This window comes from Ammospiza nelsoni, chromosome 2, assembly GCF_027579445.1.
Source record: "Ammospiza nelsoni isolate bAmmNel1 chromosome 2, bAmmNel1.pri, whole genome shotgun sequence".
In the NCBI taxonomy this organism is placed as follows: Eukaryota; Metazoa; Chordata; class Aves; order Passeriformes; family Passerellidae; genus Ammospiza; species Ammospiza nelsoni.
In genome coordinates, this window is record NC_080634.1 from 111463151 (window position 1) to 111477177 (window position 14027).

General features: G+C 45.1%; 1 protein-coding gene across 1 annotated transcript in view; it reads left to right on the top strand.

Annotated features, from left to right (window-relative positions):
- The first annotated feature begins 492 nt into the window (after window positions 1-492).
- Window positions 493-14027, top strand: part of TSPAN7 (tetraspanin 7) — a 90916-nt gene continuing 77381 nt past the window's right edge. Inside the window, exon 1 of the mRNA XM_059466466.1 lies at window positions 493-697. Coding sequence (XP_059322449.1) covers window positions 617-697 — 81 coding nt within the window. The 5' untranslated portion in view covers window positions 493-616. The remainder of the gene's footprint in view (window positions 698-14027) is intronic.

Here is a 14027-nt window from a genome sequence, read left to right on the forward strand (position 1 = left end):
AGGTCACAGCTCTTACAGTTCCACACAGTCACCTGCATAGAGCTGCAGAAGAGGCACGGCACAGGCGGAGAACTGGAGGAGCCCCGGCCCTGCACATGGCTTCGGTGCAGAGCTCTTGCTCTTAGGTACAGCCTTGCTCTGTGACCAGAGCACCGTCAAATCTGCGCTACTTGCCCTTGCTGTGCTCTCCAGACCTCTGAAGCTTGCAGGAACACGCATTCTAACCGTGACACTGAAGGATGTTTTCTCCCGTACGGGCAATTCCCTCTGCAGCTCCGAGCGTGCAGCGCCTCCATCCCCAAACCCCTGAGCAGCCCCAGCGACGCCTCCGAGCATCTTCCCGAGAAAACGGGGCGGCCGGGGGGTGTCCTTCACCTCATCTTTCAAAACCTCAGCTCCCCCATCCCTGAGGTAAATGTCACCCGGGCAGGCGGTGTCGGAGCCCCGTGCCCGGGCGGGGGTCCCCGCTTGGCAGCAGGAGGCGCGGTGAGCCCGGCCGCGGCAGCCGGGCGCTGAGCTCACCTCCCTCCGCCCCCCCGCTCCCTTCGCCCTCCCCCTTCCCTCCCTCCTCCTCCGCCTCCTCCCGCGCCCAGCCTGCAGCCGGGATCTCAGTATTATGGCATCGAGGAGAATGGAGACCAAACCCGTGATAACGTGTCTGAAAACCCTCCTCATCATCTACTCCTTCGTGTTCTGGGTGAGTGCGGCTCGGCGCGGCGCGGGCACACGGGCACGGCAGGGCACGGCCCGGCACCCCCGGCCCCACCTGCCCGGGACTGGGGGCACCGGGGGTTCCGCAACGCGGCTCGGCCGGGCTGGCACCGCCGGGCGAGCGGGGACGGGGCATGTCCGCCGGATACAGATCTGCATGCACACACACACATATATATATGAGCTCACACATATATATACACACACATTTCCATGTATTAAAAATGATGGGGTTTGCCTCCTCTCGCGGCAAGCATATCCCCCCGAGCCCCCGCGGGGGAAAGTTGCAGGGGTCTCCCTGAAAGCCTCCATAGCCTGCCCCTTCCCCACCGCCCCCCTGGCCGCCGGACCGTGTCCCTGTCGCCAGGACCGTGTCCCCACCACCAGGACCGTGTCCCCACCGCCAGGACCGTGTCCCCATTACCGGACCGTGTCCCCACTGCCAGGACCGTGTCCCCGCTGCTTGCCCGTCCCTCCGCGGGCGATGCCGCCTGAGTCCCCCGGTACCTGCTGCCCGAGCCCCGGCCGCGGTACCCGCGTTTCGTAACCGGGCTCAGGCTCCCGCAAACCATTTTGCTGACCCAGATGCATTAATTGAGTTGCCGCGATTGCCTGACACGGCCCGGCCGTGTTTTCCAGGGGGCTGGAGGTTTTGGCAGCGCCCCGGCCTGTTAGTCAGCACATCCCTGGCAGCAGCCGCGCATCGCGGCGGCCATCGGCAGGTTAAGGAGCTTTTAATGGCACACGGTGACAGCGCACGGTAATGGCCCCGCTGTGTGCAGTTAGGGACCTGCTCCGCGCAGCATCGGCACAGCGCGCTGAGGCGCATTTGTCACTTCCCAGCCGGGGGAGCTGGTTGTGCTCTCTCGGATTGGTAGCTCTGCACTCTGTGGAACACACTGATTCAAATCTTCATCTTTCTGCTTAAAAAGGCATTCCAAACAAAGAATTGCTTATTCATGGCAATAACGTTTGACATCCTTACGGTGAACACAGGACTTCAGCTGTTTCAATTTTAACTTCATAGGCTTTTTTTTTTTTTTAAAGCATAACCAAAACACATTTTTGTTTATCCATACTTATGGCAGTATCTCGGTGTTATTGGCTCCCTTGTACACCCCTCCCCCCCGATATTTAACATATCCCCCCTTTTTTTTAATTATCTTGGTGGCAGCAGAGGTGTCTGATGACTGAAATAGATAGGAAGCCAGAATTATCTGTTGGGTTTTTTGTTGGCAAGTAGATTCTTCACATTATTCTCAAGGAGGTAGCTGGCTAAGTTTATATACTTACCACAGTTTCAAGATTCATCCTTTCCAATCCTCAGTTCTCAGCAGATCTGTGAGAAACCCCTCTTCATTCTGTGATGAGTGAGCAACTGCAGAAGCTCAGGCAAATTCATTGGCATCTTTTAAAATTGTATGTTTGTTTTTTTTTTTAAGTGATTGTTTTATCTGCTGCAGCCTGAATAAACAGAGGGCTTAGATCAGCATGCCCGTTGAGCTAGCACATTTCACCAACGCTAATCCCATTTAAAAAGAGAGAATTGTACCCTGAGCCAAGCAGCTGGCCGAGGGCATTTGTGCCGGAGGCTGTCAGGATGCCAGGCCAGGTTGACAGCTGGGACCTCGTGGGGTAAATGACACAGCTGAGCTCAGGTTGGGCTCTGTCAGAACCCAGGAAATGGCTCCAGCAACACAGCTGTGCTGGTGGGATGCTCTGCTGTGAATTCTTTTCCTCTGAGCTGTGGGTCAGGCTCCTGTGTCGCCTGATCTTCTCCAAGGGCATGGCCCACTCTTCCAGTTACTTAACATTTGATGGTTACCAGAATTTCTGTTTGTCCTCCTGCTTGAGCCTGGAGAAGGAGGAGGAAATCAATGGTTGGGGACAGAATCCTGCAGCCATGATCGAAGGAGAATGAAGAATCATGCTTGCTGTTGCATCTGGTTTCTCAAGGCACCAGCCAAGGGACATAGGCAGGTGTCAGTGGGAGAAGACAGCAAAGGATTTGGTAAAGGTCCAGAGCATTTGACAGCAGATTCTAAGTCTTTATCAGTTCTCCTGTGCTAAAATCTAATTCATATTTTTGTCCTCTTTCTGGGCTCTGAATCCATTAAGAATAAATTGGAGCAGGATGCCATGAGGAAGCAAAAACATGGCTTGCTCTGGCTGTATGCTCATTTTGTTTTTTTCAGTCAAGCTTGAGAGCTGAGGGATGTATGGACTTCCCTCAACCTCCCCCTCCATTATTTTCTGGGGAGATTTTTGTACTCTTAGAATCTGCTGGCTCCAGAGTCAGTGTAACTCAACTTGAGTCCTTGTGAATTCTCAGAGCTGAAAATATGGGAAGGATTCTATTGGAGGAACTATTTTAATTTTTTTTTTCTTGGACTGAGCTAAATACCAGAGGGAAACCATGCCAGGACCACAAATGGCTGGTTTGTAAATTTTTATTCTGACGGCTTTCCCACATTTTTTGGAGAGGTTGTAAGCTGATTTCTGAAGGAGAGAGCTCTGTGTTGCTTAGCTGCAGTTTGTATGGGGTTTTTTTCCTAGCTGTGGGAATGGAGCTGTGATACAGCACAGGGCAGAAACTCATCCTGTGGCAGGGTGGTGTGTGGTGGCAACCCTTTGCCTGGTGGGTCAGGTGGTTACAAATCTGTGGGAGTGGGGAGAAGATGCTTCTTTGCCTCCAGTGAGCTGTTCTGAACCATCGTGAAGGACTCCTGTGTGCTTCACATTGTTTATAAAATACGAAAGTCTGTGTGCACAGCATGTTCCCCCAATAAGTGATTTTTTGTCAGGCTTAAATATGAATTGCATCTGTATTTGTGGGACAGATGTGTATAGGTGAAGGCTTTTAGTATGAGCATTAAATGAGGCTGCACAGATTTCATGGGAGCTGTAGGACCGTAATGGGGAGACACAGTTCATTCAAATTTCATGCTGCGTAGCTTGTTCCTTTCCAAACAGGTTTTGTTTAATATAACTTGTTATTTTGATAGCTTCTTCTCCTCCCCCTCACCATACTTCCCAACTTCTTTCTGTAAATGTATCAACATGGTAAAAAAAATTCCAGAGATAACAAGCTTTTTGTGTGCTCATATGTATTGTTATTCATAGAACACATTAAATGCCTAAGGTTACCGCTTTTGGTCCTTAAGGGATGTAGTAATAAAAATTCAACAGCCATTTTTTTCCTAATCAGAATTCTGTACTGAATGCATCTGGTTTGGAACTAGCAGATTAAAAAAAAAGGGTGATAAAAGCTCTGCTTGGCTGTTAGCTATTTTTATTTTTTCCTTTTGGGTATCATAAATTGCTTGCGTAGAAATCCGAGTTAGAGCCTGTCTTGTTTTTAAGAGAAAATGAATTTTGAATTAGAATTCTAAGTGAATTTTTTATAGGAGAGAGAAACCTTGAAGCACCCCTCAGTAGCTTGTATTTGTCTAGTACTTAAGTAACCTTTGGTCTTAAAACATGTGTATAATTAATATTTTACTGTAGCCTTCTAAATATATTTTGTTACCAAATTAACTGCCTGCCTCAGTGTTTTGGGAGGGAGCTTTAAGGGGGCATGCACTCATATCCTAAAGTTATATGGCTGAGGAAAATGGGTTTTGTCTTCCATGCAAAGCTTGTTGTTGCCCCAAATAGGCACCGTAGCAAAGTGATTATTTTCTGATCCCAGGCCCTGTGAGACACTTGGCACCAAATGAGTGCTTTGAGTGTGCTGTCCTGCTGGAATGGGGTTTTCTTGCTGTCATTAGTGTCATAAAAACATGTAAATAGAGTTTCCATTTAGATAATATTCCAAGGTGGGTCCCTGATCTGAAGAGTGTCTTCCAAAGTTTGTGGGGACTCCATTAGGTTCTTAGAACTTGGTGTGTCTTTGGCTATGTGACAAAATCAGAACTAAGGTACCTGCTCATAGTTCATGGTAGTTTGGTTTTCTGAGTTTTTATTGCCTTGAAAATAGACCTGTGCCTCCTGGTGTGACCCCTTGGAAGTTGGCAGGGGGCCGGAGAGAGGTGGGGCAGATAAGTGTTGCAGGGCTGTGATTTTAAAAAAGGTCCAAATTGTGTGTTTTCATACGGTTCCTCTTCTTTTTGCCTGCTCCTCTGGGAATGTGGTGCCACTGGTGTGGGGGTCAGGGGGTCTGGAGATGGCCCCATGAAGGGTGGTGGGCTCAGTGCCCCTCTGGCATGGGAGGTGTGGGAAGTCCTGGTGAGTGATTTAAAGTGCCTCCCCTCCATTTTCATCTTCTCAGAATTCCCCCAAAAGGGGCAACTTGTGGTGCTGGGAGTGGCTCTGCTGTTGGGACAGACACCTCCCACTGTGGCAGGAGGGTGGAGGGGGCATTTCCCTGCCATTCCAGGGCTCACAGAGCTGTTTTCCAGGAAATGGCTGAGACAAAGCGTGAGTGTGGCAGCCTGCTTGGGAACACAGATTTATGGCTCAACTCCTGACCCATCCTCAAATGCAGCCATCTGAGCTCTGCATTACAATGTGGGATTAAATTTGTGTGTCCCTTTGAGTTACTAGTGGCATTACTCATGTCCCCTATATGTGTCCAGCTGGGTTGCTGAAATAACTGGTTTTCTCCCCAAATCTCCTTTCCAGTGTTTCTGCATTGGTTCCTGCATGTGTCTGTTCTTTTTAATACCTCTTACCATGCCTGTATTTCTTCTCTTTTAATCCTTCTTAAATATATGTTAGCAGATGGTTTTAGATGAAATATTTTGGGAAATTTTTAGCTTTTCCATGTGGCTTAGATTGCTCAATCTCTTGGTGGTTCCATTTGACTGCAAAGTCAACATTCCTATACTTTTAGAAAGAAGTGTTATTGCTCAAATGTAGTTACCTGAAATCCCAAAAAACCCCCAAGCTCTCAAAAATGCCCAGTATCCCCCCATCATGACAGATCTGAAGTGCTCCATTGTTCAGCACAAACCTCATGCAGTTGCCTCCTTAAGTCAGTTGTTCCCTGTTCTGTTCTCGTAATGATATACATGAAAGATTAAAGATAATGGTGTTTTCCAGTAAGCATAGCCCAAGGTGAATTCTGATGGCTAAACAAATAACTGGGTTTTTAAAAACAACAACAAAAAAAAGGCTAGATGGTGTTTGAAACCATAACTCCAGTCAGCTTTGTAAATTCCTTCTTGGGACATGTACACACCTTGGCTTAGTTTAGTGGGGGTTTGATTGGGATTTTTCACGTTCTGAAAATTGTGTGGTTTTCGTACAAATTAGCATTTTGCACCTCATTTAATGGAATAATTGACTTTGCTGTTGGCTAAATCCTCCTTCTTTCCTGTTTGTGGAGCTGTGCTTGCATCTCAGCAAGTGCCACCCCTTGACCTTGGAGTTTGCATCTGGACAGTTCTGTGGTTTGAGGATGGTGACATTTTCACACAAATGGGTCAGTTTGTGCTGGTGAAGGGGGATGGTGGGGGACTTGGAAGATGTTTCAGTTCTGTTTGGGAAGGCACAGGATGCATTCATAACCCAGCAGTGGCAGGAGCCCTTTTTATCCACAAGGAAGGGCAGGAGGCTGTGGGGGAGTGCCACTGTGTGTGTAGTAAACATTTGGCTGTTTAGTGTTCCCTCCTGCTCTGAGCAACCTGTTGTGTGCTAAACAGGGTAAATATAAATTCTAGGGAAAGGTGCTGGGGAGGCCTTGTTAGCACTTTTCCATGAAAACAGCAGTAGAGTCCTTGGATGCTGCTTCATTCCAGCCTTGCTTGTCAAGGAAACGGAGGCAATTATCTTAGGTAAACCAAGGGAATTTAAAATGGATCCAATAATCTGATTTTATCTCTGATTCTGTGACTATCAATTCCCTGTGCTGTCAGGAAGGGAAATTAGGTTACCTGGTACTGTTAGTTGTCTCCATCTCTGGATTTTTATCATCATTTCTTCTGTTGTTGCAACTGTCCTACAAATTTACGTGCCAGTGAGTTAATAGATGAGTATCTAGAAAGGCTCTTTGTGCATGTGAGCTTGCAGAAGCATCTCCTTCAATATTTCACATGCTGTTTAAACCCAGTGATGCTTGTTAGAGAGATGCTGGCTTTGCTGTAGTGCTGAGTCCCTTCTGCAGCCACCAAATTTGCACTTTCAGCCCTGCTGATCTCAGTGCCTTGCAAACCTCAGGACTGAATCTTTAAAATAAAATGCAGGACTCAGAAGTGACTGTGGGGAGCAGATGACAGACATTGTGCAGCCATTTTTATTTGCATGATGTTTCTTCTTTAGGCTCATTTCTATTAATTAGCATTTAATCATGTCTCAGAGATGAGAGATGGGCAGAGCAGGCTTGTTTCCATCTTAGCTCTCCTCATGGTGGTGGGCAGATGGTTGAAATGTTCTGTCTCTATCACAGTTCTGGGTTAGCAGAGGGAAGCATTTGAATTTCCCTTGCACTAAAGGGACTCTGAAGGATGGCACACTTGTGTCTTACTGCATTATTGTTATTTCATAGCTGAGCTGGTTCTTTGAGCTCTGGGAGGAGGACACAGGATTTTTAGGAGCTACTGTAATGAAAGAGTGGAAGTTAATGTTGTTAATAATGTTAATAATTTTGCTGTAATTTCTACATAGAGTTTTGCAAGACGTTTTCCAGATGTGTTTTTTTCATCCCTGTGTTTCTGGGGACAGTACTAAAATCTTTACAAGATGCAAGCAGCCCCCCTTCCCTCTTTGTTTCTTGCTTTTCCCATCTCCCTGAATTGCTGTGCTGAGTTCAGCTGGTGGCTGGCCACTGTGTGATGCTGGCAGTGCCCCTCTCCCAAAAGCCAGGCAGGATTCACCACATTCACCAACAGCCTGGGCTGAGCAGAAGGTTGAAATTTTGCCATCACTTATTATTGGGAGATATTTGCTGAGAGCTTTGGGGAAAGGTTGGGTTTGGTTTGGGCTGAATGTGGATTTGGATGGATCAAACTGAAATTTTTTTTGTTTTGTTTTGTTATTATATTCAAAAAGGGTCTTTTTAAAGAGTTTAATTGGGGTGAATAATGATGTGATGGACTTAACCTGCAGAAGCCTCTGGATCTTGGGAGCAGAGCTCAGGAAAAGGCTGGCATGCTTGTAAGGTTCTGCAGAGAAGTCAGAGAGGAGAAAAGAGAGTGAAACCCTGTAAATATCATAGGAAGAGGAGCACTTACATTTCCCTTTAAACTGGGAAGAGAAGGAAGCCCCTGCTGTCTGACCCACATAACCACTCAGTGCCTTAATGCCTCTGAGCAGAAATGATCAGCTCAGACCTGCTGCTGCCACAGGATTGGAGCTGCCAGGGAAGCTGACAAGTTCCTCAGGCTCTTGCTCCTGACTGGATTATGGGCACTGCTTCAGAGAATGCACAAACAGGAACAGCAAATTGCATTGAGTGCCACCAGCAAAGCTCATCTGCAACTCAACCTGAGTACATCTCCTGCAGCTGAAGATTCAGCTAGGCCATGCTGATTTAGTCATTTGATAAGTTTTAAAAACATTTGTCATTTGGATGGAGTTTCTCATGGGTTGGCCTCCATCTGGAAGGAACTTTGAAGTGTTTGGAGAATTCCTTTTAGCAGTTTTTGGCAAAAGAATATGAGAAATTGCTCATTTTTGTATGTTTCTGAAAGTAAATGGGAGCTATATCAAAACCTGACATTTTTGATGGAGGTAGTCTTCTCAATGAGATAAACTTAGTGATTTGGGAAATCCTAAAAAAAAAATTGATTTTTTCAAATAAATGAGAATTTTCTGAATATTCCAGGTAGCACTGAAATTCTTTTTTATTTTTTGTGTCTGGACTTGAAACTGAGGCCAGTTTGTGGCATCACAGGTTATGTCATGGCATGTATGGCATCAATCCAGCTGGGCAGCACCAAGGCTTCAAAGTTGTGTCTGGGGCTTGGAGCCCAGCCACAGGTGAAAGTCTGTGGCAGAGATATGGACCTGGGGCCTGCAGGCTCCTGTAGCTTGCAAGGATTTACACCTGGATATCCCCCTGGACTGGGATGTTTGTCCATGCTTGAAGATAATACAAAGGTGCATGGCAGTGTGCAGCTTGCTTGGACTGTCGAGATACTCTGCTGTGACCTCAACCAAAGAAAAGGTGGAGGACATTGTAAACAGATTATGGAAACACATCCAAGTCATTCCAAAAGCTATTTGAGATGGAGGATTGCTGCAGATTTCCTGCCATGGAGAATCCATGATTTTTGTTGTCTTCCCTAATAGCGTCCTGCCCGAGGCATTTTTATTACAACTTAGTGGCCTCCCCTGCATCAAAAGAGAGTCAATACACAGAAATGTGTCACACAAGTTGTGCCTTTCATTCTTGGGAGAATAGGTTAAGATAGAAGAGGAGGCACTTTCCTGGTATGCATTAACAGAACAGATAGAAACTCAATCCTCCTGTTTCACTTCAATAGTACTTAACATCTAACTGGCTCTAATTGGGCTTGGAATGGGAAGATAATTAAGAGCATGTCTGTTTCCCTTTGAAAACAAAGAAAGGAAACAAATACAGATAGATTACCGTCAGTACCTTGATGGCTGCATCTTATGGCTGGGTTCATTTTCACTGGTGCAGCTGCCCTGTGCTGGATGTAGCATTTTTTGCTCTGTGGTGTGCACTGATTGCAGACAGAGTATGATTCAATTTACCTGCAAAATAATGTCTTAGAGGAAATAAGGAGCTGATATTATTGCATGTTTTTGAGGGTTTTTTTTCAAATTTCCTCTGTTTTCAGGTCAGTGATGCTACGCCAGAGCTCCTTTCTTTGTTTAGCTGAATCTTTGAGTCAGTTAAAGCTGATCAAATGTGAAGTTGCTTGTAAATGTTGAAGTCAGCTTTCGTGTCACCTGGAACTGAGTTCCTCCTTTTCCTGAAGTATATTTCAGGAAAACTGCTGAGTTAAATTGTGTGGGTTCAAATAATCTAGAGGCTTAAATTGATCTCTTGTCCCTGAATAACCTATGGGCCATCTGTGTATCACCTTCAGGGTTTGGTTTTTTTCTGTGCAAGTGTGATCTAAAACCTCCTGAAAAAAGAATCGGGACCTCAAGATGTTGGAAAGCTGACTTGCAGGAATGTTTCCCTGTTATTTCCTGGAACATACAAAACAACCCTGGGGTATATTCTTTGCTTCCAGTTCTCACAAAACAGGAGCTGATGCAAAGGGATTGAATCAGGATTTTCCAGCAGTATGTCACACCATTTAAAAACAAAAAAATGTAGTTTACAGAGATGACCTTACAGGTTTATTTCTGCCATGGCAGGTAGGACTGGGGACACGTAAGAGCCTTTCTAGGAGGCAGTGTGACCTTGCTGCAGGTACTGAATATGTGCAGGATGTCTGTGCAGCTTTCAAAGCATTTGTGCAAAGCTCTCACTGGCAGGATGGGGCAACTGCTGGTTTTGCCCATGGTCTTGAAGATAAATAGTTCCATATGAAAAAAACACTCCTTTTTAAACCTTTTTTTATTGGTCTCCAACTTTATAGTGATGCTTTCACTGGGCATCCTCCCAGCATGGAAAGGGCAGCTCAGTGCCCTCTGTGCCTGCTCAGCCTGCCTCTCTACTCACCAGTGAAGCTACAAACTGCAGGAGATGTGCTGGACCAGCCAGTGTGGTCATAAACAGTATTTCATCCAGCACTTGTGTAATTTTCAACAGAAACCAGCAACAAAAATAAAACCTCCCACTCCCAGGACTTTTGTGTTTTGTAAGCAACAGCTAGTTGCTTTGTGACAAGATGGTTGTGCTCAAAATAGGTCTGTCTGTGGTAGGGAGAATTTTCAGCTCGTGGAATTATCAGAATGATATGGAAAAGTTGCCTGAGTTTCTGTGAGCTGGCATGATATGCATGTAATACTCTTTAACACAAAACAAACTTGGTCCCTGTTGTACAGAAACCTGAGCATGCTGCACCATAGCTATTTTTTAACAGAAGTATCAGATTTAACATGTTCCCTTCCCTCCTGCTCACTGACCTCAGATTGCTGGGGACCAGACAGGATTAATCCCTGTGCCATGAAGAATATCCAGTATTAAAGCAAGGAGCTTGGTTGTTTCCTAGAGCAATGTAATACCCAAATATAAAGAATATAACTGAATCACAACCACTTAGTTGATTTCTACCCTTAATTTCACTTAATTTCCAGTGTCATAACAGGCATTATACCAAAATTAATTCCTATTTTTTCCAGCACTATTGAATATAAAAAATATTTAAGATTGAAGACCTCTAAATCTGAAGGATATAGAGAAGAATTTTGTGCTAAGTCTTAGCTCTTAAGCAATCAGTCAAGTCATTAATGATATAAGAATAAGAGCCACCTCATCAGTGAGGAGCAGACAACTACCCAGTTTTTCTTCTAGTACCATTAACCAGCTCATCAGTTGTTAACCAAGCCCAAGTCTGTGTGGCACTAAAATTTCCCCTTTGGAAACATATTTGCTCTACATCATATGTTAGTGCAATACTGGTAAGGAAAAGAGTATGGAATAAAAATACATTTCAAGAAGAATTACATCAGCTCTGGTTGATGGGCACATGTGGGTGGACTCAGCTTGGTCCATATGAAAGGTGTAAAATATCTTACAACATCATCTTTCTTTCTCTGCTTAAATTCAGTGGGAAACAAACATGACCAAACTGTCTTATGCAGCCAGACAATGGTTTTTGAAACTCACCTGTGCTTAATATTCATGTTCAGTGAAACAGGCAGTTACTCTGGCTTGGGTTCCTCAGAATTCCCACAGACATGTGGTTAGGAGGGTTTGTCATTAATTTGTGTGCTAGATATCTCAACAGGATAAACTTTCTTCCCCTTCCTCTGTCAAGTTAAATTCTGCCTCTGGTCTCTAGACTTGCTTTGGTTACCCTGTGATTTTACAGCACAGCATCATTTTACAAGAAGATATGTGACCCTCTGGTGTGGTGGTCCCACTGAAGTTTAGATGGACCCTAAAAGAGGCAAAATTGTGTTTAAAATTTCACAGCTTCTATGAAAACAAAGTCTAAACTAACATAATAGAAGAGCAAAAGACTTATCTCTGTGTTGATGAGTGTGACCACCTGAGTCAGGTGGTGGATGAATAAATGCTGAGTATTGTGGCTGGCATCAGAGGGCATGGCAAAGTGCATGTTATTTGGATTAATTTCAGAAAAAAACTGGACTCTGGCTGCACCCTGTATATTGATAAGATGGGATTTTTTACAACATTGATAGCTGTATGTTATATTTTCTCTAGTCTTAAGAAGCATTGTGCAGTTACTTAGAGCAACACTAACTTTGGATTTATTTACCAGTGGTAATACTTAAAAAATAGTAGTTGGCATGTCCATTTGATAAGACAGAGCCACTGCTGCAAGTCAGGCAATATGTCTAGGATGTGGCACAGCTGTGAGTTAGTTATTTTAAGTCCCTAACTGTAATAATTAATATGTTGTAGCATTCACTTTGACATCTTACTTCAATTGCAGGAGTAGAAAGCTGAAATAATAATTAGGGTTACCTGATGTTGCTTGTAGAATATGGGAATGCTTCTGGAGAAGTTTAATGAATTCTGCTTGTGAAGACAGATTATGATGGAGCAGCTGGCTGTATCTCAGCTATGAAATTCATACACCATGATGCTTCTTTATTCTGAAGCTGCATAGACAATGCTCTGAAAAAACCTTTCAGGCTGTCCAGCATCTGGGGAGAGGGAGTTGCATGAAAGCAACCCCAAGGTGAATGGGCTTCCACAGCTGGGAATTATCCATGCAACTTTCCTGACTTCACAGGAAAACCCTTTTGTGGGGGAAAAAAAATATTCCTGTCATGCAGGGCATAGGGGGGAATAGTTTATCTTCAGGGAAAGAGCTGCACATTTCTGTAGATGGATATGCACCTTTATTTTGGGAGATCACTCGGCATGTTGACACAGCTCCCCATGGAGAGGAGACTTGGTGTACCTGCTCAAGAATGTCCTCCTCCTCTTTGTGCTGAGTGCCAGGGATCTGTTATCTCCGTGGAGTGTTCCAAGGGTGGCAGGCAGGATCAGGTTTTAGTGGTGACCTCCAGAGCAGGGTGGTTTGTTTGCTTTACCCTGCTGTGGACACGAAGACACAGAGGAAGATTTTGCTAGTGTGGAGTTCTGGTTAAAGACCTGAATTTTGTCATTTGTGGGTTCTGCCAGGTCTTGTGAGTGGGATTGTCAAGTGCTTCAAGGAGCTGGACTGACTTACTGGCTCAAAGAAGTTTCTCTCTGGTTTACTCAGGCAGTGGATATTATGACAGCTACAGAGTTATTAGCAGTTTTGTTTAATAAATTTTAGTCAGGTAGCTAAAAAGAGCACTCTGTGTGAGGATGCAGCTCTCAGGACTCTGCTTTAGCACAGGGAGAGACCCTAGCACCTGCAGGGGCAGAGGCTGTGCTGGGAAGGACAGTGGGGGCTTGCCAAGCTGTCATTTAAGGCTAGAACATGTTCTAAGGAAAAGGGTATCAGGTAACTTACTGCTTGGAGGAAACTTTTAATTTGGGGATTTCTTCAAGTAGAAGGGAGTTTGTTCATGCTGAGAGCTTATTCTGCAACTTGTGCTTTCTCCCACTTCCCAGTGAGACCTTTCTGGAAGAAATTAATGCTGGCTGCTCTTGGTTTTGTGTCAGAGTTAAATTAAGGCTTTTCACTAGCCTGGATTAAGGTGTATTTTGGTGTTTGGTGGGTGTAGGCGGTGACAGCTCATGGAAAGATGTGATCACTCATCCTAGCAGGTATCTTGCATCTGAGTGGGTGAATGACAGGCTGGTTTTCTTCTGATGGCCCTGTGCATTTCTCTCCAAAATCCCTTGTAATGCCCAGCTGGTCAGGCTGGGAGCAGAGCAGAATGCCTTAAAGCAGTCACTGTTTTGTTCTTACCCTCTCCCATGGCTTGGTGAGCAAGAGGGCAAAGGGCTCAGCAGGGACTCAGCAGAAGGTAATTAATTTCTCTGGCATTCCTGGACCATGCTGCTTTCAGGCAGAGAGAATTTTCAGGTTAGCCACAGCATGATTTCTGTTTCCCACTTCTCCTTCCCCCTGAGTGAGTATCATGTAGGGACAGAGATTGCTCTGTGGCTTAGCTCATGCTTTTGTTTTCTGTTATCACCTTATGTGGTGCAGTTTAAATTACACTTTTCAAATGGTAAATTGCTTGGGAAAGACTTCTTAATGCCATTTCTGCTGGCAGTTTATTTCATACTTTTCATGCAAGTTGTACCAATCAGTGTCTGGTGGGGCTGCCTGCTAAGCAGGAACAGATGGCCCATGCTAGTGAGGACAGGAAGGATC